This window comes from Odocoileus virginianus, chromosome 23 (assembly GCF_023699985.2).
Source record: "Odocoileus virginianus isolate 20LAN1187 ecotype Illinois chromosome 23, Ovbor_1.2, whole genome shotgun sequence".
NCBI lineage: Eukaryota > Metazoa > Chordata > Mammalia > Artiodactyla > Cervidae > Odocoileus > Odocoileus virginianus.
The window spans coordinates 776,444-800,587 of record NC_069696.1 but is presented as its reverse complement, the minus strand read 5'-3'; the positions used below and the strand labels follow the sequence as shown (position 1 = coordinate 800,587).

At 46.8% G+C, this 24,144-nt stretch overlaps 1 protein-coding gene across 3 annotated transcripts; it reads left to right on the top strand.

Annotated features, from left to right (window-relative positions):
- The first annotated feature begins 1,128 nt into the window (after window positions 1-1,128).
- Window positions 1,129-7,691, top strand: COPS7A (COP9 signalosome subunit 7A). Of its 3 annotated transcripts, none has more exons than XM_020878758.2 (8): window positions 1,129-1,369; window positions 1,699-1,903; window positions 3,795-3,870; window positions 4,095-4,183; window positions 5,288-5,490; window positions 6,269-6,374; window positions 6,520-6,671; window positions 6,818-7,691. In XM_020878758.2, the coding sequence occupies exons 1-8, from the start codon at window positions 1,353-1,355 to the stop codon at window positions 6,855-6,857; spliced, it is 888 nt and encodes a 295-aa protein (XP_020734417.1). In that variant the 5' UTR covers window positions 1,129-1,352; the 3' UTR covers window positions 6,858-7,691. The 3 variants fall into 3 exon arrangements, with proteins under 3 accessions (XP_020734417.1, XP_020734418.1, XP_020734420.1); XM_020878759.2 differs by having other exon boundaries at window positions 1,134-1,256; XM_020878761.2 differs by lacking the exon at window positions 1,129-1,369 and adding an exon at window positions 1,419-1,484.
- Window positions 7,692-24,144: the final 16,453 nt, after the last annotated feature.

Below are 24,144 nucleotides of genomic sequence, written 5' to 3'. Positions count from 1 at the left end.
TCATTAACTTTGCTCTCATTTGACCTTCTGCAAGGCCAGTATGAAGTATAGAACACTATAGAAATGTTAGTTGTTTATTTTTTTCACCTAAAGTATCATGGTGAATTGGGAAGATTTGAAAACACATGGGTTTTGAAAACCCAGGTTTGAAAACACATATGGTTCCACATAAAATCGAATTTTTACGAGCCTCAATTTTTCTAAGCTGTAGAGTGAGTAACAATATATGCCTTCCCTCCTTAGTTTTTTTTTTTTTCTTTCTTTCTTTTTTTCCTTCCCCAGGAAGTAAAAGAGTCAATATTACAGAAAAGCATCCCTCTATAAGCACATGTTGTAATCATGATAAGATGGTTTCCTGGAGTCACAATGGGGACACTGTTACAAGGATTCAATGGGATACAATTTTAATTTTAAGATGTCTGATCAATAGTAAATATTCGATTTGTTTAGTCGCTAAGACTCTTTTGCGACCCCATGGACTAGTGTCAGGCGCCTCTGTCCATGGGATTTCCTAGGCAAGAATACTGGAATGGGTTGCTGTTTCCTTCTCCAGGGGATCTTCCCAACCAAGGGATCAAACCGGACTCTCCTACATTGCAAGGTAGATACTTTACCATTGAACCACCAGGGAATTTTCAATATATGCTAGTTATTACTATCTCCTTTATTGTTTCCACTTTTTTCTCTTGTTCCTCCAAAAAAATGAGTGGTTGCTACACCCAGGTGATCTCTGCTACTGGACGTCTATTACTGATGTCTTCTTCTCTACCTTCCTTCTTCATCCTACCTTCCTTTTTTCTTTCTGACCCTCTCTTCCGATCACAGCTTTCCTCTCACCTCAAGCACCCCCATGAAGCCAGAAGTCGAGCTATTAGGCAGCTTAGATCTAACTATGAACAACCCCTGAACTGCCTAAGACTAGGAGCCCCCTCCTCATTTAGCGTCTAGCACCCGACCAACAATAAAGTTTTATTGAAACAAAGCAGGAAAAAGAGCCGCCCATCAGTCTTTCCTCAACAGCCAATCAGAAAGCAGAATGCCCGCGTCGCTCTCGGGAGCTTCAGCAGTTAGAGGCGAGGGCGGAGCATGTCGCGCCCGAAATCCGCCCCGTAAGAGCGGAAGTACGGCCGGAAGTCAGCCATAGAGTTTAGGGGCCAGAGTGACCCTGCAGGGAGGTGGCAGGAAAAGCTGAGAACAGCTGCCGGAGGTGACGGAGCGGTGGCCCCGCCCGGTGCGCTGGAAGACGGAGCTTCCAGGTAGCGGCCCGCAGAGTCTGACCCAGAGTACGACGGGGTAGCCGGCGGGAGCCCACGGTCCCTCGGCGGCCTCTTTAAGGGAGGGGGCGGAGCCACATGAAAGGATCGCTAGGGTGAGGTCACGTGGCGTGGGGCACCTGCGGGGCACACTGGATATTTGGGGGAGCGTCGTCTTTGGGGTGGACACTGTGTGACATCCCTTCCCCCACTGAGACTTGTGCCTTGGAGGTCCATGGGGTGCACGTGGTGGGATTTGGGGATAGGCTCAGGTATGGGGGAGGTGGGCGTGACAACGCTGTATCAGCCAGGGTGCCATCAAAGTGGCTGATCTTAGGATTCCTAAGATACGAGGGTTATTCTATGGTTACAAAGTGGCTCAGTGCCTCTGCAATCCAGCACCTAGGCCTTGTGCTTTCCAGCTTCCCATCCTCTTTCCTTGCAGCTCCAGACTTCCTGAGCCCAGGTTCCCCCAGCTCAGCGCCAACATGAGTGCCGAGGTCAAGGTGACAGGGCAAAACCAGGAGCAATTTCTTCTTCTGGCCAAGTCCGCCAAGGGGGCAGCGCTGGCCACACTCATCCACCAGGTGCTGGAGGCCCCTGGTGTCTACGTGTTTGGGGAACTGCTGGATATGCCTAATGTTAGAGAGGTGGGTTCCTGACCTGGATAGCTCCCAAGGAGGCTTGGGGCTGAAGACTGAGAATGGGTGGACAGGGCTCATTTTGCAACCCCATAACCATTCAGCTGAATAAGAGCTTGTGATTCAGAATAGGAGACCTGACTCCAGCTTGTCTCCATCAGTGTCATAGCTCTTAATAATCATATTACCTTGATTGTAGTGTGTGTTAGTTGCTCAGTCGTGTCTAACTCGTTGTGACTCCATGAACTGTAGCCCACCAGGCTCCTCTGTCCATGGGATTCTCCAGGCAAGGATACTGGCATAGGTTGCCATTTCCTACTCCAGGGGATCTTCCCCACGCAAGGATCAAACCCCGGTCTCCTGCATTGCAGGCAGATTTTTTACTGTCTGAGCCACCAGGGAAGCCTTTTACTTTAATCAGCTCACTTTTATTTTAGGACCTACATTTTCTTTTTTAAAAATGGACACGGGGGCTTCCCTCACAGTCCAGTGGTTAAGACTCCACCTTCCAGTGCAGGGGGTGGAGGTTTGATCCCAGGTGCGGAAACTAAGATCCCACATGCCACATGGTATGGCCACAAAAGCAAAACAAAAGAGACCTGTTACTGCCCCTCAATGTCGTAGAAATCAAGTGAGATTATGCGAAAGTGTAAAGTCTGGTACAAATAGAAGGAATGATTGTGAAATAGTCATGACCAGTTCTCTTCCCTTTACAGCATACATGAATTCACTTAAGTTAGCTAAGGTAGAAGTTATCTTTTTCTTCAAGACACACAATAAGATGCTAGGAACACAGGGGAGAGAACTGTTCACATAGAAGTGATAGAGTTAAAAGTCCAGAGTGAGTAGGTTACCAAGATGTATGGCACCAGCCCAAGTCCTGAGATACTATGACAGTGGTAGGTGGGTGAACTCGGAGTAAATTTTTTGAGGGCCAGTGATTGAGTCAATGCAGTTAGCCTTTCAGGATCCTTCTCGTCCCAAAGAAAACTGGCTGCCTTCTTTCCCTGCTTTCCTCTGCAGTGGAATAAAAGAGAATCAAGGGGAAGGAAAAGAGGTAGGTTTTGGGTGCCTGTTTAGCACTCCGCTAGTCATCTGGGAATACCAGAAAAGTATAAGCCACAAGGCTCCCCTTCTGAAACATACATTCAAGTTGCAGAGATAAGACGAGTGGATATCCATGTATAAATCACTTATTTAGCAAGTATTTATCAGCAGAGCCAAGTACATGCACATTTCTGCTAGACCTGAGTGGGATAGCAGGAACCAGGTCTGTAATCTTGTTGAAAAGAAAGACATTGTTAGGTAACGGCTTTGATGGACTAAGTGGGCGGTCAGTGGTAGGAGGAGAGGAGGTCTGGGTGGACTGGCTTGGGTGATGCACACTCCCAGCTGAGGCCAGTCTGAAGCAGAGGCACCTTCCAATGCCTGCCCAGATCCTGCGCTGTCAAGGGAGTGAGGCCAAGGCGGGAGTCCTTGGTGAATTGGGGAGTACAGCAGACTCCCTAAAGGTATTCAAATTCAGAAATACTAAATATACTCTAAGGATGAAACAACAGTTTGTAATGTCTTGGGGTGGGGGTGTGTGTATGTGTGAGATGTGTTAGATAACTAAACACTATGAAAGTTTTCAACTCTGACTTTAGGGTAGGAATTGGAGGCGATGGAGGAAGAGGGTGTTGTGGGTCTGGGGAACAGAATCAACAAAGGCCTGGAGGTGAAATTGAGGTTTCCTTGGGGAGAGCAATCAGAAAGGCAGAGAATTCCTTTTGGTGAGCTGGGAGAGCTAATGTTGGAGGGGAAAGTTGGGCCCGGAGACTGGAGTTCAAACAGGCAGAGTCTGGAGGGTGGAGAGAGAGGACCTTCCTGTCACCACTTCTCTCCCCTCATCTTCCCGCAGCTGGCTGAGAGCGACTTCGCTTCCACGTTTCGGCTGCTGACCGTGTTTGCTTACGGGACGTACGCTGACTACTTAGGTAACTGGAGGGGTTGGAGCTCTGGAGACTGGAGGTGGGAGAAAGGCAGTTTACAGAGGGACTTAGAAGTCATTCCTGGAGTACCTGACTTAGATCCCTTGGATACACAGGGTCAGAGTCAAGACCTGAATTGGCATGGAAAACTCTAAAAAAAAAAAAAAAAGGAGGCTAGGACTTCCCACAAAAGTGCAAATCAGGATTTCCTACACTTTATTTTTTTCTAGCTGAAGCCCGGAATCTTCCCCCACTCACAGAGGCTCAGAAGAACAAGCTTCGACACCTATCGGTCGTCACCTTGGCTGCCAAAGTCAAGGTGAGTGACAGTCCCCATCGGGTCCTGAGTCACAGAACACCTTTCTGTATGTCCCTTTTCGAGGGTCTATCAGAAGGAAATGATCACTGTGTTGCTTCTTTTTGCCTCCCTGCCACGGCCCTCCAGGGCCTACATCTGAACTCCACTACCTTCGGCCTTCGGGGCTGAATATGATTCTCCCAGTTTTCTCTTTTGCTTTTCAGCCAACTCAGGTTCTAAGTAAAACACCTTTTGTGTTTGGATTCAGAATAGCAGCAAGGATGCTGCTAACTGTGTCCTTCAACAGCCCCCTCCTCCCTCCTAAGGAACTAGGATCCTGCAAGCTATAGCATGTGACTTAAAAGAAAGAAATCTATAACCCAGAAGTGTTACATATTTGCATTCCCTGTTGGGTCCTGTTTTTTACTATCCCCCCGCCCATCTGCATCTCCCAGTTGTTACCTCACTCTCCATCATGCTTATGGTTTTACTTAAACCAGGATGTCTCTTGTGAGATGCCTCTTTGGAAGTAGATGGAGTGACTCCAGACCTCCCCCACACCACATCCTCCCGAGATGTCAGGGTTGTCTTCACCAGTCCGTGTGCTGTCCTGGGCTTAGCTGAAGGATGGACATTTAGGCAGATGTTCCCCTGTGGTGGAGGCAGTAGGGGACTCGGGGAGCCTGCTTATGTGCTAAGTCACTGCAGTCATGTCAGGCTCTTTGTGATCCCTTGGACTGTAGCCCACCAGGCTTCACTGTCAATGGGATTCTCCAGGCAAGAGTACTGGAGTGGGTTGCCATGCCCTCCTCCAGGGGCTTCTTCCGAGCCAGGGATCGAACCCAGGTCTCTTATGTCTCCTGCATTGGGGGCCAGTGGGTTCTTTACCACTAACGCCACCTGGGAAGCCCAGGGGAGCGTATGTCTTTTTATTTAAGATTGTCCTCCTCACCCTGTTATTTCTCAAGTAGGAATACTTGTTATTTATGTTGCTTTAGAACCAGCCTCTTAGAGGAGGTGATCAAGAGTAGGAGTGGAGGGTGGGCAGGAGGATGGAGAGAAGGGGGTCTTGGAAGCCCGTCTCTGCCGTGGCCCCACACAGACCCCACCACCCTTGGGCCCCAGTGCATCCCCTATGCAGTGCTGCTGGAGGCACTGGCCCTGCGCAATGTGAGGCAGCTAGAAGACCTGGTCATCGAGGCCGTGTACGCCGATGTGCTACGCGGCTCCCTGGACCAGCGCCACCAGCGGCTGGAGGTCGACTACAGCATTGGGCGGGACATCCAGCGCCAGGATCTCAGGGCCATCGCCCGGACCCTACAGGAGTGGTGAGACCCCAGAGAGGGAGGGGCGCTTTGGAGAGGGAGGAGGGCTGGGCAGGGCAGAGGATGGAGGAGACTTCCGAAGGGAAGGAGGAGGGGGAAGCATGCCTGGAGTACCTGGTGTGGGCAGGGGTGGTAGCCTTGAGTGGTAGTCCCCTGAGGGGTGGGTCACCTGTCTCAGGCTGGATGCAGCCCCCCACCCGATCTGTGACCAGCATTGTCCACAGGCCACTGGCCTCTCCCAAGTCTGTTTTTTCGTGTTCTTGTCTGACTTCAGTTTGTTAAAACACCTTCCTTTTTTCCCTCTGTAACTTTTTCCACCGTGTTTCAGCTCCTGCTCCCATTTTGGGGGGGCTTCCATGGCAGGTAAAGAACCTGCCTGCAATGCAGGAGACCCGGGTTCAGTCCCTGGGTTGGGAAGATCTCCTGGAGAAGGGAATGGCAACCCACTCCAGTATCCGTGCCTGGAGAATTACATGGACAGAGGAGCCTGGCGGGCCACAGTCCATGGGGTGGCAGAGGCTCGGACACGACTGAGCAACTCGCCCTGTCCCTTTCCCACCTTGCATGTCACTGCAGGCACTGCCTGTCTCCTCCCTTGTCCTCCCTGAGTGACCTTCTGTCCTGGGAATTTTGTCACAGGCGGTCTCCAGGTGCCCTGGTGAAGCTTCTCGCTCAGACAGGGTTCCCGACACCAGGACCGAGGGGTCTCCCTCAGTCTTTCCCTCGTGAGTCTGTGGTCAGCGCCCTTCCATGCTGACCGCCTCCCCGCCAACTCCCACAGGTGTCTGGGCTGCGAGGTGGTCCTGTCAGGCATTGAGGAGCAGGTGAGCCGGGCCAACCAGCACAAGGAGCAGCAGCTGGGCCTGAAGCAGCAGATCGAGAGCGAGGTGAGCGGCTGGGCGGCCAGCCGGCGGGCCGCTTGTCCCAGGCAGAGGGATTTGGACAGTGGTGGTGGAGACACACCAGCTGGGTAGGGACGGTCAGGGTCTTGAACCTTCCTTGTTTCCCCCCCTTTCCTTTTCCTCTGGATAGGTTGCCAACCTGAAGAAAACCATTAAGGTTACAACAGCCGCAGCAGCTGCGGCCACGTCTCAGGACCCTGAGCAGCACCTGGCTGAGCTGAGGGAGCCGGCCCCGGGCACCAACCAGCGCCAGCCCAGCAAAAAAGCCTCCAAGGGCAAGGGGTGAGCGGGTGTGGGGGCCACTCGAGTCCAGACTGCCTTCTCCTGCCTCCCTCATCCCTTCAGGCGCTTGTGGGGGTCAGGAATGGGGGGTTGCAGTGCCTAGCAGTTCCCTACAGCCCCCGCTGTCTCTCTTTCCCCCTTGCCAGGCTCCGAGGGAGCGCCAAGATTTGGTCCAAGTCGAACTGAAAGGACTGTCGTTTCTTCTTGGGATGTGGGGTGCTCACTGCCCACCCGCCCACCCCGTAGGAGTCCTCAGCCTTCCTGTGCCCCTGGCCAGCTGATAATCTAGGTTCCTGACCCCCACCCCCGCCAGCTCCCTTCCCTGCTCCCCCATTCCCACCCCCAAGCATAGGCCACATCTTCTCCAGGGTCATGGTTTTGTTGGTACTTTTTGTTTCACATGACTTTCTTACATGTTCCATTGTCCCCTCCTCCTTCCTGCCACGCTCTTTGCCCTGTTTCTTTAGGACCCAGCATCTGCCCCTGTTGACTACACGCCACCATCCCCAGCATAAACCACCACCCCCCCCCCCCCCCGCCCTGCAAGTTTCTTTCCTGCCGCCCACGCCTTGCATGCCTCTCCCCGCCTGCCCCCCACCCCCGCCCTGCAGCCTGTTCAGGCAGCATCCAAAGAGCCATAGGGCTCCCACCTTTATTCCCACGCGGAGAGCTCTGGGAGCCAGCCTGCCATTCTAGGAGTTGCTGGACACTTGTAGCCTAGAATCTTGTCCCTCTGCAGCCGTTCCCATCCTCTCTCCCCCTGTCAGGTCCTGGGAGCACTGCTGCTCCAGTGACCCCAGAGCCTCAAGACAGCTGTTCTCAAGCTGTCATGAGATGGTTCTTTCCTGGCCCTGGCTGTCCTCAAAAGCCTGATGGCCATCCTGGAAGGATTTATACTTCCTCTTGTGAGTTTGGTGGGGAACGGGAGGGGATATAGATTGTATAAAAAGAGTATATATACATATATCTATATATAACATGACACAGAAATAAATCTATGAGAAGTCTGTCTACAAACTATCTCACCAGCCTTGCATGGGATGTCTTCTGTCTTTGGTATTTGTGGACGCAAAGAAGGCTCTTTCCCTGCCCACTCTAAAGTGAAGTGCCAGAAAAACAAGAGAACTGGGTACTATGCCGAAGCCAACTGGGTGCCTGTCTGGAGACCTAGGCACCCAGTTGGACTTTGGACAGATTGCTCAGTATGTCGTCATTCATTCAGAAGCCGAGGGCACTTGCTGAGCACCAGCGTGTGCTCGGCTGGAGATGCAAAATGATGGTCACTGTCCCTGCTCTCAGGGAACTCTGAGTTCAGCCTGTTTATGTCCTCCTCATAGAATTGTAGGGGAAGAGTTGATAGTAAACTTCATTTTTGCATCAAAACCACACAGGAGGGCTTCCCTGATGGCTCAGTGGTAGAGAATCCGCCTGCCAGTGTGGGAGACACAGGTTCGATCCCTGATCTGGCAGATCCCACAGGCAGCGGAGCAGCTAAGCCCGTGCCCCACAGCTGCCGACTCCATGCTCTAGAGCCCGGGGGCTGCAACTGCTGAGCCCGCGTGCCAGAACTACTGAAGCCTGTGCGCCCTAGAGCCCATGCTCCGCAACGAGAGAAGCCACCGCAATGAGAAGCCCACACAGCACAATTAGAGTAACCCCCGAAAAGCCTGAGCAACAGTGAAGACCCAGCACAGCCAAAAATTACATAAATGAGAACAAATCACGCAGGACTCTCAGGTGTCAGTAAGAAGCTGTAGTTGGACTCCTGTCCCCTGTTCAGGGCAGAGCATTCGAGAGGTGTGCTGGGAGGTTTGGTCCCCTTGGCCAAGTGCACGGCTGTGCACACCCTAAACTTGGGGTGCTCAAGTGTAAGGGACAGTTGGTCTCCCACCTGCACGAGAGGCAGTGGCCTCCTGAGGGTCCCAGTGTTGACCGAGCCACTCTCCCTAGCTTGTGCTGTCCTCTAGGGGGAGACCATCGTTTACTGGTCTTAAAGTATCAGTTGAAATAGAATTGGAAGTAGGGGTGGATCCCGAGTGTTTAGTTAAAAGTGGGCTGGGTGAGTCTGTTGTCTTGAGGGGCAGTGGAGACTTACTGAGACGAGTCCAGGGAGCCCTGTCGTCACAGTTGACACTCTTGGCCTCTCATTTTAGCTTTGGTTAGACTAGCCTGTTCAGTCTCTTAAGTTGGCTCTGTGACCCCATGGCCTGCAGCACACCAGGCTCCCTTGTCCTTCACTATCTCCCAGAGTTTGCTCAAACTCATGTCCATTGAGTCAGTGTTGCCATCCAACCACTTCATCCTCTGTCTCCCCCTTCTCCCTTCCTCAGTCTTTCTCAGTATCAGGGTCTTTTCCATTGAGTTGGCTCTTCGCATCAGATGGTTGCCAAAGTATTGGAGACTGTTGAGACTTTTGCATCTTGATTCTAAGTCTTTACCTCTGAAATAAATCCCTCTGCCCTCCCACACCATCCACTTCTGTAGAAGTTTCGAACTCCTGTTGCTTCAAGCCTGTGTCTCCTCCCTCTGCCCATACCCCACTTTTTTCTTGAGCTTTAATATCTCCTTTTCCTGTAAGCTGCCTCCAGCTATGACTCCATAACTGCCCTGATCCCTGCAGTTCCAACTGTCAGTGAATGGCTTCAGGGTCTGGTGCGGGTGGACTGCCAGGTCCTATACCCAGAGGGAGAAGGGGCCATTCACAGCCTCAAGGACATGCAAATGCAGTTTGTCTTTGACTTACAAAGACAGGGCACTTGCCTCCCAAGTCTTAGAGATGGGGGAGTGAATTATTTGTGGACTGTTTTGACCATGGAATTTGGTTCAGGATTTATGGATTCCCAGGTGGTGCTAGTGGTAAAGAACCTGCCTGCTAATGCAGGAGATGCAAGAGATGCAGGTTCAATCCCTGGGTTTGGAAGGTCACCTGGAGGTGGAAATGGCAACCCACTCCAGTATTCTTGCCTGGAGAATCCCACGGACAGAGGAACCTGGTGGGATACGGTCCATAGGATCAGAGTCAGACAGGACTGAAATGACTTAGCTCATTAGGGATTTCATGTATAACAAAGCCTAGGGTTCCAGGAAAATTCTCCCAACCAAAAATTCTCATCACTTGTACATTCTCACACGCTGATCCCAACTCTGTGGCAACCCTAGCTAGAGGAACTTAGGGCTGGGCCACTGTGCTAGGAGGGGAAAGAGAACTTGCCTTCATGTGAATTCAGAGTTCACACACATGAAACAGGTAACTCTTAGAAGGTTAAGCCAAACTCTCTGGACATAAAAAGTGCATTTATACAAACATGAAAGTGTGTAAAAGGGGGTGCACCTTTATACACAAAAAGCAAAGACAGGGACTTCCCTGCTGGCCCAGTGGTTAAGTCTCTGAGCTCCCAATGCAGGGGGCCCAGGTTCGATCCCTGGTCAGGGAACTAGATCCCACATCCTGCAACTAAGACCTGGTGCAGCCAAATAAATGAATAAATATTAAAAAAAAAAAAAAAAAGGCAAAGACAGTGTCTCCACACGTGTGCATGCGTGCTCAGTCGTGTCCAACTCTTTCTGACCCCGTGGGCTGTAGCCCACCAGGCTCCTCTGTCCATGGGCTTCTCCAGGCAAGAATACTGGAGTGGGTTGCCATTTCCTTCTCCAGGGGATCTTCCCAACCCAGGTATCCCAGATCCCTCTTCTCAAACCCATGTCTCCTGTATCTCCTGCATTGCCAGGCAAATTCTTTACCACTGGCACCACCTGGGAAGCCCGTGTTTGATGAAATCCTGTAAAAGAGAAGTGAGAAATTCTCTGCTTAGGTGTCTCTTCCAACATCGGTGGAGAGACAGTAGTTGAGAGGGGCAAGTCTAGGCAGTGAGTTGAGTTCTCTGTTGCTGTGTAACAAATTACCCTGAAACCTAGTGGCTTGAAACAACACACGGTTATTATCTCGGTTTCTACGGCCCGGAAATCTGCACAACTCAGCACTACAGTTTTCTGCTGAGCTTTCAGGGTCACTTCCAAGGCTACCACAGGGTGTGAGTGAGGGTGTCTCAGCTCAGGGTTCCGGTGTGTGGGGCTTACTTACGGGCATAGCCAGTGATTGTCAGCAGGATTCCCTACCTCTGGGTGGTCAGACCGAGGTCCTCACTCCTTGGCTGACTGTAGGTCAGAGGCTGCCCTCTTCGTCAGAGCAAGAGCCAGAGACCACTTCAGCAAGATGAAAGCCCAGTCTTCTGTAACCTAATTGGGGAGGAAACATCCCATCATTCACCAGTCACCAAGTCCAGTCTAGTGATCATTAGAAGGCAAGGATCTTTGGAAGGTGTGTCGGAGGTGTCCTACCACAAGCAGTGTTTTTTTGGTCCACCAGCATCAGAATCATCAGGGGAGCTTTTGAAAATGCATGTTGCTGAACCCCACTCGCACCACGGTTCCTACTGAATTCGGATCTCTGCAGTTGGACTGGAAATGGGACTTCACTGCTCATTGACTCAGCTCGGAGCTGTGATGGCCCATTTATGTAAGCAGACTTGCCCAGATTAGTGCCACCTTGGATCAGCCGTAAAGGCTTCAACCGTAGAGCCTTGGAGGATAGATGAGGGGGCCAGGGGCACCATCTAGGAGAGAAAAATGAGCAAATGTGAAACTCTTGAGTACAGAACTTGTCTGTCCTCTGAGGTTCTTAACTATATGATTACATAATTAAGTGTGTGGTAAGTACTAAGAAGTATAGGGTGACACGAAAGCCCTTACCAGAGAATCGACTTCTCATCTGGGGTCAGGGAAGCCTCTGATGAGGATGTGACCTTTAAATTGAAACTAGATACCCAAGTAGCAGTTAACCTGATAAAGAAACGGGAGGATGAGCATTCTGAGTGGGAGCAATCGGAAGAAGGCCTAGAGCTGGAAAGTTTTCTTCCTGTGACCTGCTTTGGCTCCCTAAAGTGAAATGTGCTGTTTGGGGAGTGGGACAGGGAATACAGTCCTATGCTTTTACTAAGTGTTCATGTATCTAATCAATTGATAAATATATCTTGACTGAAAAATCTGAAAAAATACAAATCATAATGCATATATTGGGATTTTGGGTGACTTTCATCTTTTTTGCCCATCTCTATTTTCCAATTTTTCTATGATAATCACTAATGAAAAATAGTATTTATTATTAAGTACTATTAGTAATATTTATGAATCACTGTGATCAAGCACTCTTAGTACTTTATGGATATAAACTCATTTAATACAACAACCTTTTGAGGTTAATGTCACTACCATCTGCTTCTAAAGATGATGGACGTGGTACAGAGAAGTCGTCTTAACCTGCCTAGGGTCACACAGATTGTAATGGAGTAGGCTCACCTTACCCTGTCTCTCTTGACAGTCCTGGACAGAACGCACAGCAACAGTTATCTGAGATCTGTGGTGAACAGTAAACACAGCAGGGACATCCCTGGTGGTCCAGCAGTTGGGACCCATGCGCTTTCACTGCTGAGGGCCTGGGGTTTGATCCTTGGGAACTGAGATCCTGCAAGCCACACAGTGCAACCAGAAAAACCCAAAAAGCAAACAAATAAACAAAAAGTAAATGGTAGTTGGGAGAAAGACACAAGAATTCAAAGTTCCACTAAAGCAGTGGTGAGTTTTCCTTTCCCCCCACCCCTCCAGTATCGCCCAGAATGAACTCAAAGGCAGCCCAAACCTAGAAGTGCACATCTGGTGTGAGCTGAAAGGCTCCCCTTGGAGCCCTCTGCTGCAGATCTGAGAAGGGGGCTCTGACAGTGGGCGGAAGTCCCCTTTCTTTCCCCTCTCCCCTCCAGCCCCACGGAACACCAGGCTGGCGGTAGCTATGGCAGCACAGTGACAGGAACGGTGGCCAGGCAGACACTGGAAACTCTGGGAAGGAGAACCCTTCTCTCTGACCACTGGAGCTCTGGTCACAAAAATGTGGAGCAAATCTGCCCTTCTTTTTCCTTTCTCTCTTCTCTTATTGCTTGACCCAGACACATAGTGAGAAATGTCCAGCAGAGGGACTTTCCTGGTGGTCCAGTGGCTAAGACCCCCAATACAGAAGGGCCCAAGTTTGATCCCTGGACAGAGAACTAGGTCCAATATGCTGCAACTAAAGATCCAAGTGCCACAACTAAGACCTGGCTCAGCCAAATAAATGTTAAAAAACAAAAAATGTCCAGCAGAGCAGAGAAACTAAAACTCTGACTTTGGGGCCAGAGGATTGGAAAGAGAAGCTCCAGAGAACCAGAAAGTACCAGGAGATCACAGAAAGATAAATCAAGATAGCAGCCTAGATAGCTCTGTGCAAACTCCTGGGCTCACCTCTGAGCTGTGCAAGCATGATTCTGACCCTGAACAGCTTATCTGAAGCCTTGTCAGCTGAGCTATAGGATGGGCCACTGTCCAGGTCTGACTGGCCACTGGGTGGCACACACGTAGGACTGATCCAGATAGCACTGCGAACTGAAAATTAAATTGACATTGGAACCACAGTGCAAAAAAAGGCAGGTTGCTGCCTGATTCTAACCTAGTTGATCACTTGCTGAAACAAGATATACTCTTTAGTATTTTTTTCATAAGACCCAGAGTCTCCAAACTGTATTCAAACTTTCAGGGTATGATCTGAAATTACTCAGCATATAAAGAGCTCTCCGGGAAAAGACAGAGATGACAGAGGTTTTGGAAGGCAAAGACTCCAAAGCAGTTAGTGTAACTATACTGGAAGAAGAAAGGGAGAATGCTCTTGAAACAAATGAAAATATATTAATAGAAAGTTTCAGCAAAGAAGTAAAAGGTACAAAGAAGAAGTAAATGGAGATTTTTAGAACTAAAAAAATAGGAATAACCAAAATAAAATCTTTGCTGGGTAGGTTTTAATAGCAGAATGAAGATGACAGACAAAAGCGTGAGTTTGAAGGTAGATCAATATAAATTATGCAATCTTGGGAATTCACTAGTGGTCCAGTGGTTAGGACTTGAGCTTTTACTGCCAGGGCCTGGGTTCAGTCCCTGATCAGGGAACAAAGATCCCACAAGCTGAGCGGCACAGCCAGAAAAAAATTATGAAATCTAAACAACAGATAAAAAAGATAAAAAACAAAAACAACAACAAAAAAAATGACCAGAGCCTCAGGGCCTGTTGAACAATATTAAAAGGTCTAACATTTGTGTCAACAGATTCTCAGACGGTGAGGTGAAAAATACAGAAGAGAAAAATTATTAGAATGGAAAATAATTTAAAAAATAATATGTGTGTTTGTATAACTGAATCACCTTGCTGTGCATCTGAAACACTGTAAGTCAATTATAGTTCAATAAAACATATACATTAAGAAAAAAAAGAAATCATAGCTAAAATGTCCCAAATTTGGCAAAAGATAAACATCAGTTCAGTTCAGTTGCTCAGTCATGTCTGACTCTTTGCGACCCCTTGGACTGCAGCAGGCCAGGTCTCCCTGTCCATCACCAACTCACGGAGTTTACTCAAATTCATGTCCATCGAGTTGGTGATGTCATCGAACCATCTCATCTTCTGTCGTCCCCTTCTTCTCCTGCCCTCAATCTTTCCCAGCATCAGGGTCTTTTCAAATGAGTCAGATTTTTGCATCAGGTGGCCAAAGTATTGGAGTTTCAGCTTCAGCATCAGTCCTTCCAATGAATATTCAGGACTGATTTCCTTTAGGATGGACTGGTTAGATCTCCTTGCTGTCCAAGGGACTCTCAAGAGTCTTCTCCAACAACACAGTTCAAAAGCATCATTTCTTCAGCACTCAGCTTTCTTTATAGTCCAACTCTCACATCCATATATGACTATTGGAAAAATCATAATTTTGACTAGAGGCCCTTGGTTGGCAAAGTAATGTCTCTGCTTTTGAATATGCTGTTGAGGTTGGTCATAACTTTTCTTCCAAGGAGTAAGTGTCTTTTAATTTCATGGCTGCAGTCACCATCTGCAGTTGTTTTGGAGCCCCCAAAAATAAAGTCTTTCACTGTTTCCACTCTTACCCCATCTACTTGCCATGAAGTGATGGGACCAGATGCCATGATCTTAGTTTTCTGAATGCTGAGCTTTAAGCCAACTTTTTCACTCTCCTCTTTCACTTTCATCAAGAGGCTCTTTAGTTCTTCTTTGCTTTCTGCCATAAGAGTGGTGTCATCTGCATATCTGAGGTTATTGTTATTTCTCCCGACAATCTTGATTCCAGCTTGTGCTCCATCCAGCCCAGCATTTCTCATGATGTACTCTGCATATAAGTTAAATAAGCAGGGTGACAATATACAGCCTTGATGTACTCCTTTTCCTATTTGGAACCAGTCTGTTGTTCCATGTCCAATTCTAACTATTGCTTCCTGACCTGCATACAGATTTCTCAAGAGGCAGGTCAGGTGGTCTGGCATTCCCATCTCTTGAAGAATGTGCCACAGTTTTCTGTAATCCATGCAGTCAAAGGCTTTGATGTAGTCAATAAAACAGAAGTAGATATTTTTCTGAAACTCTTGATTTTCGATCCTCCAAGGGAGGTTGGCAATTTGATCTCTGGTTCCTCTGCCTTTTCTAAATCCAGCTTGAACATCTGGAAGTTCATGGTTCACGTACTATTGAAGCCTGGCTTAGAGAATTTTGAGCATTACTTTACTAGTGTGTGAGATGAGTGCAATTGTGCGGTAGTTTGAGCATTCTTTGGCACTGCCTTTCTTTGGTATTGGAATGAAAACTGACCTTTTCCAGTCCTGTGGCCACTACTGAGTTTTCCAAATTTGCTGGCATATTGAGTGCAGCACTTTCATAGCATCATCTTTTAAGTTTTGAAATAGCTCAACTGGAATTCCATCACCTCCACTAGCTTTGTTTGTAGTGATGCTTCCTAAGGCCCACTTGCCTTTGCATTCCAGGATGTCTGGCTCTAGGTGAATGTTTCCACCATCGTGATTATCTGGGTCATGAAGATCTTTTTTGTACAGTTCTTCAGTCTATTCTTGCCACCTCTTCTTAATATCTTCTGCTTCTGTTAGGTCCATACTATTTCTGTCCTTTATTGTGCCCATCTTTGCATGAAATGTTCCCTTAGTATCTCTAATTTTCTTGAAGAGATCTCTAGTCTTTCCCATTCTGTTGTTTTCCTCTATATCTTTGCATTGATCACTGAGGAAGGCTTTCTTATCTTTCCTTGTTATTCTTTGGAACTCTGCATTCAAATGGGTTTATCTTTCCTTTTCTCCTTTGCCTTTAGCTTCTCTTCTTTTCACAGATATTTGTAAGGCCTCCTATTTCTTTTTCTTGGGGATGGTCTTGATCCCTATCTCCTGTATAGTGTTACAAACCTCTGTCCATAGTTCTTCAGGCACTCTATCAGATATAATCCCTTGAATCTATTTGTCACTTCCACTGTAAAGGATTTGATTTAGGTCATACCTGAATGGTCTAGTGGTTTTCCCTTCTTTCTTCAAAGATAAGCATACAGACTGAAGAAACTTGGTGAGAGCAAACAGGATACACTCAAAGAAATCCATAACCAGACACATCATAATCAAATTGCTGAAAATTAAAGACAGAAAAACATTCTAAGGCCATTCAGAGAAAGACAATGCATTTCATATACAAAAACATATATCAAAAACAATGACTCAGATTACAGGAGATTTCTCATTAGTGATTACAGAAGCCAGAATAAAGTGGAACAATGCTTAAAGTGCTGAAAGAACAGTCAACTCAGAATTCTGTATCCAGTGAAAATATCACTCAAGAGTGAATGTGGAATAAAGACATTCTTGGGTGGAGGAGAAGTATGAGAATCTGTTATCATCAGATCTACTGTAAAAGAAATGCTAAAGGGTGATCTTGAGACCGAAGAGAAATAACAGAAGAGGCTTGAGATGTCAAGAATAAAGGAAGGGGTGCTTCCCTGGTGATCCAGTGGTTAAGAATTTATGTGTCCATTGCCTGGGGTCAGTCCCTGTTCAGGGAACTAGGTCCCATATGCCGCAACTAAGGCCCAGTGCAGCTAACTAAATGAACAAATACTAAATTTAAAAAAAAGTAAAAGGATGGGAAAAGAAGTACCATGCAAATACTAGTCAAAAGAAAGATGAAGTGGCTGTAGTAATATCAGACAAATTAACTTTAGAGCAAAGAAAATTACCAGGGATGAGGAACAATGATAAAAAGTTGTTTTCCAAGAAGACATAATTCTAAATGTCTCTGTGTCTAACTACAGAGCTTCAAAATACATGAAGCAGAAACTGATACATATCAAGGAGAAATGGACAAGTCCATAGTTACAGCAAAAAAAAAAAAGTCAAAATTGCTCTCCCAGTAATCAATGGAACAAGTAAACAGAAAATCAGTGAATATATAGCTGTATATGGCAACCCACTCCAGTACTCTTACCTGGGAAATCCCCATGGATGGAGGAGACTGGTAGGCTACAGTCCATGGGGTTACAAAGAGTCAGACACAGCTTCACTTCATAGAACTGAATGATGCCATCAAACAGAGAAACTAATTAAAATTTCTAGAACACTCCCACAGACAGTAGAATACACTTTTTTTTCTCCAAGTGCACACAGAACGTTTACCAAGATAGACTATATCCTGGGTCATAAAACTAACTTTATTATTTTTTTTATAAAATTAACTTTAACAAATTTAAAAGGTCATACAAAGTATATTTTCTGAGCATAATATAATTAAAACTAGAAATCAGTAACAGAAGGATAAAAAGGAAGTTGCCAGACACTCAGAAATTAAACAACACACTTCTAAACCCAGAGTCCAAAGGGGTAGTCTCAAAAGAAATTAGGAAATATTGTGAACTTAACAAAAAGGAAGATATAAAATATTAAAAACACATGTAATCACTAAAGCAGTGATTACAGGAAAAATTAAAGTATCAAATGCTTGCATTAGAAAGGTCTAAAGTCAACAATCTGTACTTCTTCTCTACCTTGAGAAGGTACATAAAGATGAGCAAAGGCAAGTAGGAGGAAAACCCAAGAGGAGAACATAATGAATATGAAAACAACAACAACAAAAAAAATCAGTGAAACAAACATTGACTCTTTGAAATGATCAATAAAATTGATAAATCTCTAGCTATACTGAACAAAAGGAGAAGGCAACGGCACCCCACTCCAGTACTCTTGCCTGGAAAATCCAATGGACAGAGGAGCCTGGTAGGCTGCAGTCCATGGTGTCGCTAAGAGTCAGACAGGACTGAGCAACTTCACTTTCACTTTTCACTTTCATGCATTGGAGAAGGAAATGGCAACCCACTCCAGTATTCTTGCCTTGAGAATCCCAGGGACGGGGGAGCCTGGTGGGCTGCTGTCTATGGAGTCGCACAGAGTTGGACACAACTGAAGCGACTTAGCAGCAGCAGCAGCATACTAAACAAAAATGAAAAAAAAAGAGGAAGTACAGATAACCAATATTAGGAATAAAAGGAGATATCACTGCAAACCCCACAAAGATTAAAGGTTAGTAAGGGAATGCTACAAATAATTCTACACACAAATCCAGTAGCTTTGATGAACAAGACCAACTCTGAAAGTCACAAGTTACCAAAACACCACCAAGAAGAGAGATGTAAATACAAATGTACAACCAGAAAACTTTCAGAAAATAGCAGAAGAAAATCTTAGTCACATACCAAGAGTTTGGCAAAGTGTTCCTGGATGTGATACCAAAATCATGATTCTTAAAAGAAAAAAAAAGTGAGAAGTTGGATTTCATCGAAATTTAGAATTTTGCTTTGAGAAAGACAACACCAAAAAGAGGAAAAAACAAGACTACAGAATGGGAGAAAGTACTTGTAAATCCCTATCTAACAAAAGACTTCTAACCAGAATACTTAAGGAAAGCTTGAAACTCAACAGTAAGAAAATAACCCAATTTTGAAAAAACAGCTGAAAGCCTTAGACACTTCATCAAAGAGGCTATAATGATGACAAACAAGCACATGAAAGGATGTTCAACACCATTAATCACCAGGGAAATACAAATTAAAACCATGGTGAGATGTTTATAAAAGTTTCACTGTGCATAAAAGAATACCCACACACCTAATAGAATGGGTAAAATAAAATAAAAACTGACAATATCAACTACTGGCAAGGATACAAAGCAACTGGAACTCTTCTTACATGGCTGGTGGGATTGCAAAATGGTCCAGCCACTCTGGGAAACAGTTTGGCATTTTCTCACAAAGTTAAATATGCACTTCCATATGACCTAAAAATCCCATGCCATTTCTCTCCTAAAGAAACTAAAACATGTTCACACATGTGTACATGATTTTTTATGGCAGTTCTATTCATAATTGCCAAAAACTGGAAACAACTGGAATGTTCTTTGACAGATGAATGGATGAACAAACTATAAACACACAGTGAAACAGTACTTGGCAGTAGGAAGGAGTGAACTATTAATACACACAACAACATGAGTGCATCTAAAAGGCTTTATGCTGAGTATAAGAGTCATTCTCTAAAGGTTGCATAGCATAGCAACACCTTTGTTGCTGGTTTGGTTCTGGAGTGAGTCAGATGAATTTTTTGGTTTCCCAGTGCACATAAAAATTATGTTTTCACCATACTATAGTCTATTATATGTGCACTGGCATTATGTCTAAAAATTAATTAATTTAAAAATGCTTTATTTTAAAATGCTTCATACCTTAATTTAGAAACGCTTCATCCTTAATTTAAAATGCTTCATCACTAAAAAATCCTAACCATCATCAGGGCCTCCAGCAAGTCATAATCTTTTTGCAACAGTAACATCAAAGATCACTGATTGGGGTCTTCCCAGGCGGTCCAGTGGTTAAAGCTTCACCTCCCAGTGCAGGGGATTCGAGTTTCATCCCCGGTCGGGGAACTAAGATCCCACATGACTCTTGGCCAAAAAACTAAAACATAAAAAAACAGTATTGTAACAAGTTCAATAAAGACTTAAAAAAGCCCACTGGCCACAGATCAGTGAATTGTGCAAATATAATGATAATGAGAAAGTTTGAATGTTGCCAGAATTACCTTCTCCAGTGGTTCAGCAGTAAAGAATCCACCTGCAATGCAGGAACCAGAGGAGACATGTGTTCCATCCCTGGGTCAGGAAGATACCTTGGAGGAGGGCATGGCAATCCACTCCAGTATCCTTGCCTAGAGAATCCCATGGACAGAGATACCTGGCAGGCTACAGTCCATAGGATAGCAAAGAGTTGGGCACAATGAAGTGACTTAGCATGGCATAGAGACATGTAGTGAGCAAAATCTGTTGGAAAAAAATGGTACCAGTGGCTTTGCTCAGTTCTGGGCTTCCACAAAGATTTCAATTTGTTAAAAAAAGAAACAAAAACAAAAAAACAGAATCTGTGAAGTAAATAAAGCAAAGCACAATAAAACAACATAAGCCTGTGTATCATTTCATTATATGACATTCTGGAAATGGCACATTTGTACCAATGATGAACACATCAGTGGTTGCCAAGGGTTAGAACTGGGGGGAGGGGTGGCCACAAAGGAGTAGCAGAAGAGGGTTTGGGGATGATAGAACTATTTTTAGAAATATCTATGTATGTATTTATTTGATATGCCGGGTCTTAGTTGCAGCCTGCAGGATCTTTGAACTCTTGGTTGCAGCCTGTGGGATCTATTTCGCTGACCAGGGATCGAACCCAGGTCCCCTGCACTGGAAGCTTAGAGTCTTAACCACTGGACCACCAGGGAAGTCCTGTGAGGGAATTATTTTGATCCTGATAGTGGTGGTGCTTCCACAAGTCTGTACATGTTCAAACTCATAGAACCCATGCACAGAAATTTTATTGTATGTTAAAAAATATTGATAAAAACCCACAAATAAACCAGACATACTGAGCCACTGGCATCCATCATTTTAAACACTATGCTTTGACTTGGGTAAATGTTATAAATTTGAAATTTTAAAAAAATCAAGGAACATTCTATTTAAAGGACTCCCATGGGGAATCATGCCTCACAGCATGTTAGTATAGTTTGTGTCTGTCCGGACTTTGAGTCCTGGCTCTTGAGTTCTGCGAGGTAGCTGTATGGGGTTCAACAAGTCACCTGTTACTTAAACAGTGAAGCAGGAGCAGGGGTTTGGAGGGCATCTGTAATTGTTGCTAGGCTGTGCTGGAATCCTCTTCAACCTTGAGATTCTGCTTTAGTGGGTCTGGGGTGGTGGTTCTGATCAGTTGCCACTTTAGGCAACATCCAGAGAAAGTGATCTCAAAGGTCTCTTTCAACTCTACAACTGTTACTTATATCATATACTGGGTTTGCTTGGAATTAAGGTCTATCTGTGCCACCTTCCCTGTGAATTGGGAGTTGCCCCCACTCGGAATCTAGGCTAAGTTCAGCGGTGGTTTTCTTAGACTCTAGCTTTGTTTTCTTTTTTCTTTCTTTTTTAAAGATACGACTTTTAAAATAATTTTATAGGGCTTCCCAGATGGCGCTAGTGTAAAGAAACTGCCTGCCAATGTAGGAGACGAAAGAGATGCAGGTTCGATCCCTGGGTTGGGAAGATGCCCTGGAAGAAGGCGTGGCAACCCACTCCAGTATTCTTTTTTTTTTTTTTTTCACTCCAGTATTCTTGCCTGGAGAATCCCATGGATGGAGGAGCCTGGCAGGCTACAGTCCATGGGGTTGCAAAGAGTGAGACACAACTGAAGTGACTTAGCACACATTTATTTATTTTTGGCTGCGTCGTGTCTTAGTCGCTGTGAAGGCCTTTTTTCTCTAGATGGGGTGATCAGGGGCTACTCTCCAATTGCAGTGTGCAGGCTTCACATCCCAGTGGCTTCTCTTGTTGTGGAACACGGGCTCTAGGACGCTTGGGCTTCAGTAGTTGCCGTTTCTGGGCTCTAGAGTGCAGGCTCAGTAGGTGTGGTGCGCGGGTTTAGTTGATCTGAAGCACGTGGGATCTTCCAGGACTAGGGATCGAACATGTGTCCTGCATTGTCAGGTGGGGTCTCTACCACTGAGCCACCAGGGAAGCCCTAGCTCTGTTTTCTTTCATTAAACCATTTCCCACATCAGTGTCACCTTGACCTTTCCCCTGGTATTTCTGCTCCTTCTTTTTAGAGACCCAACCCCACTCCATGGCCCTTTCTCACACCCGTTTCTCTTCCATCCCCCAGCTTCCTGTGTCCAGATGTCCTAGCCTCAGACCTTCAGACACTTGGTTGGTCTCCATCTAGAGAAAACTGACATCTCGGGGATAATTGTTCAGACCCTGCACACTATCCAGGTGGCAGGTAACAGAGCAGATGTGGAGAATGGGCTGGGTGCTGGGAGAAATCAGTGATTTAGTGGTGTCTGACTCTTTGCGACCCCCTGGACTGTAGCCCACCAGGCTCCTCTGTCCATGGGATTCTCCAGGCAAGACTACTGGAGTGAGTTGCCATTTCCTTCTCCAAGGGATCTTCCTGACCCAGAGATTGAACCTGGGTCTCCTGCACTGCAGACAGATTTTGTACTGTCTGAGCCACCAGATGGTGGACCGGTGCAGGACAGGGGTAGGGTCACAGGGGCAAAATCAGGCGTCTGTCTCATGCACTGAGTCAAACATGTTCTCTGTACTCATGCACCCCACTCGCATAATTCTGAGCTATGAATCCGTGTCCCCACTGCCAACAGGGCCTGGGAAAAGGCCCATTTTACAAAGCAGGACAACGATTCTAAGAGGTGAAGACTCTTCCCCCGGGCTTGCTCCTGCCGGTCTGTACTCCTAATTTCACCCCTCTCTCTAATTCATAGTCTCCCACCAAGTCTCAGTCTCTCCCACCCTGTCATTTTCTTGGGTGGGGGAAATCGTCCAAGTGAGTCTGGCCACGTCCTCTGGACACCTGGCAGGTCGAGGCTGGGTCATGGCAACTGATCCTTTTCAAAGAGCTGACCCGGAAATGAAACATCAGCATTCCTCCTGCGTGCTTTCCTGCTCCCTGACCCTCACCCACCATGGCAGACAGGTCAGGAAAGTGCCGGGGGCTGGTTTTAGGGCATTTCATTCAATTTTGCTAGTGCTTAGTTTCCCACCATGTATCTTAGCTGAAGAATACCATCACAGGCCTTGCAAATATAAACTGGGTTTGCAGGGTGGTCATCACCCAGGAGCTGGGAGCAGGGGTGAAAATTGATTTATTCATGCGTCTGAAGCCAGGACCCAAACAGCAATGCTTGTGAAACCCTGGATGACTCACCTGGATTGAAACCAGGGCAACCCTTGGCCTGCTCCAGCCCCCACTCAGAACTGCGCCCAGGAGCGTGGGCCCTGGAGCTGGAATCCAGGTTGAGAGGTTAGGCTTGAGCTGCAGCCTGAGACATTGGAGTGAGAAGACACCCACAGCTGTGGTCCAGGGAAGGGAGGTCTTGCCCAAGGCCACATGGCTGGGCTGGTGGCAGAGCTGAGCCAAGGAGCCTGGGGGAGCCTCCTCCCATGCTCTTTCACCTGCTGCCTCTGGAGATTGATGACAATTCTTCCACTCCCAGAGGAAGAAAGGGGTGACCTGGACAGGGCACAAGTTACACTGGAAGTTGAGGACTGGGGATGCTTTGAGCTCCAATAATTCAGCATCCCAGGTGGAGATGAATTCTCTCCTGTTTGACTTCTGGGATTTCTGGATTCTTTTCATCACTGGTTGGCTCCTTTGACCCTGGAAGTGCATCAAAAGTGGCTGGGTGACTAAGACTTAATACCCGATCTGGACAGGACATCAGTACTTGGTTGCTGATGAGCTCATCTTCATCTGCCCGTTGTGTGTCTGGATAAATCCACTTGAATCTGTTTGCCCGTCAAGGACACGGGAAAATCTCCTTCCCAGAGAGGACCCGGTGCTGTTTTTGCCTTTGACTTATCAACTGACAAGGGCAGCAGATGTTTATAAAACAGAAACCACCCTTAGACTCTCACAGGCACTCTCCATCACTGGTGAGTTCCTGGGAGGGACAGGGTGACCCATTTGCTGAGCCAGGTCAAGCAGGAGCGAATGTCTTGAGAAATTAGAGCTCCTCAAGCTGGTCCCGAGCTGCTCAGGTTCCAGGCTAGTTTTCTTCCCTGGGCTCAAGTTCTCAACAACTGGGGCTGGAGGTTTTGAAGAACGCTGCTGCCTCGAGTTCCTCCCGTTTGAAGACCGGAGTGGGGTCCTTCCTGCTCTGTACCCCAAGTGTTCCTGCCTACAGCCTAGGCAAGAAATGCCCAAGCGACAAGGGACAGAAAACTTGTCGGACACCTACATGTGTGCCCTGCCACCCCCTCAAAAGTGAGGAAGCCTGCAGGACAGTTGCCGTCAGTCTCACCCCCAACCCAGCCTGGCCACATGCACTGCTGCTTTTCATGAAGCACTGACAGCCCCACTGCGGGACCATTGCAGTGCTGGGCTTGAACGAGTTAAGGCCACGCATGGAGATAGAGGGAGGTAAGGAGACTAGAGAAGGAAATGGCAACCCACTCCAG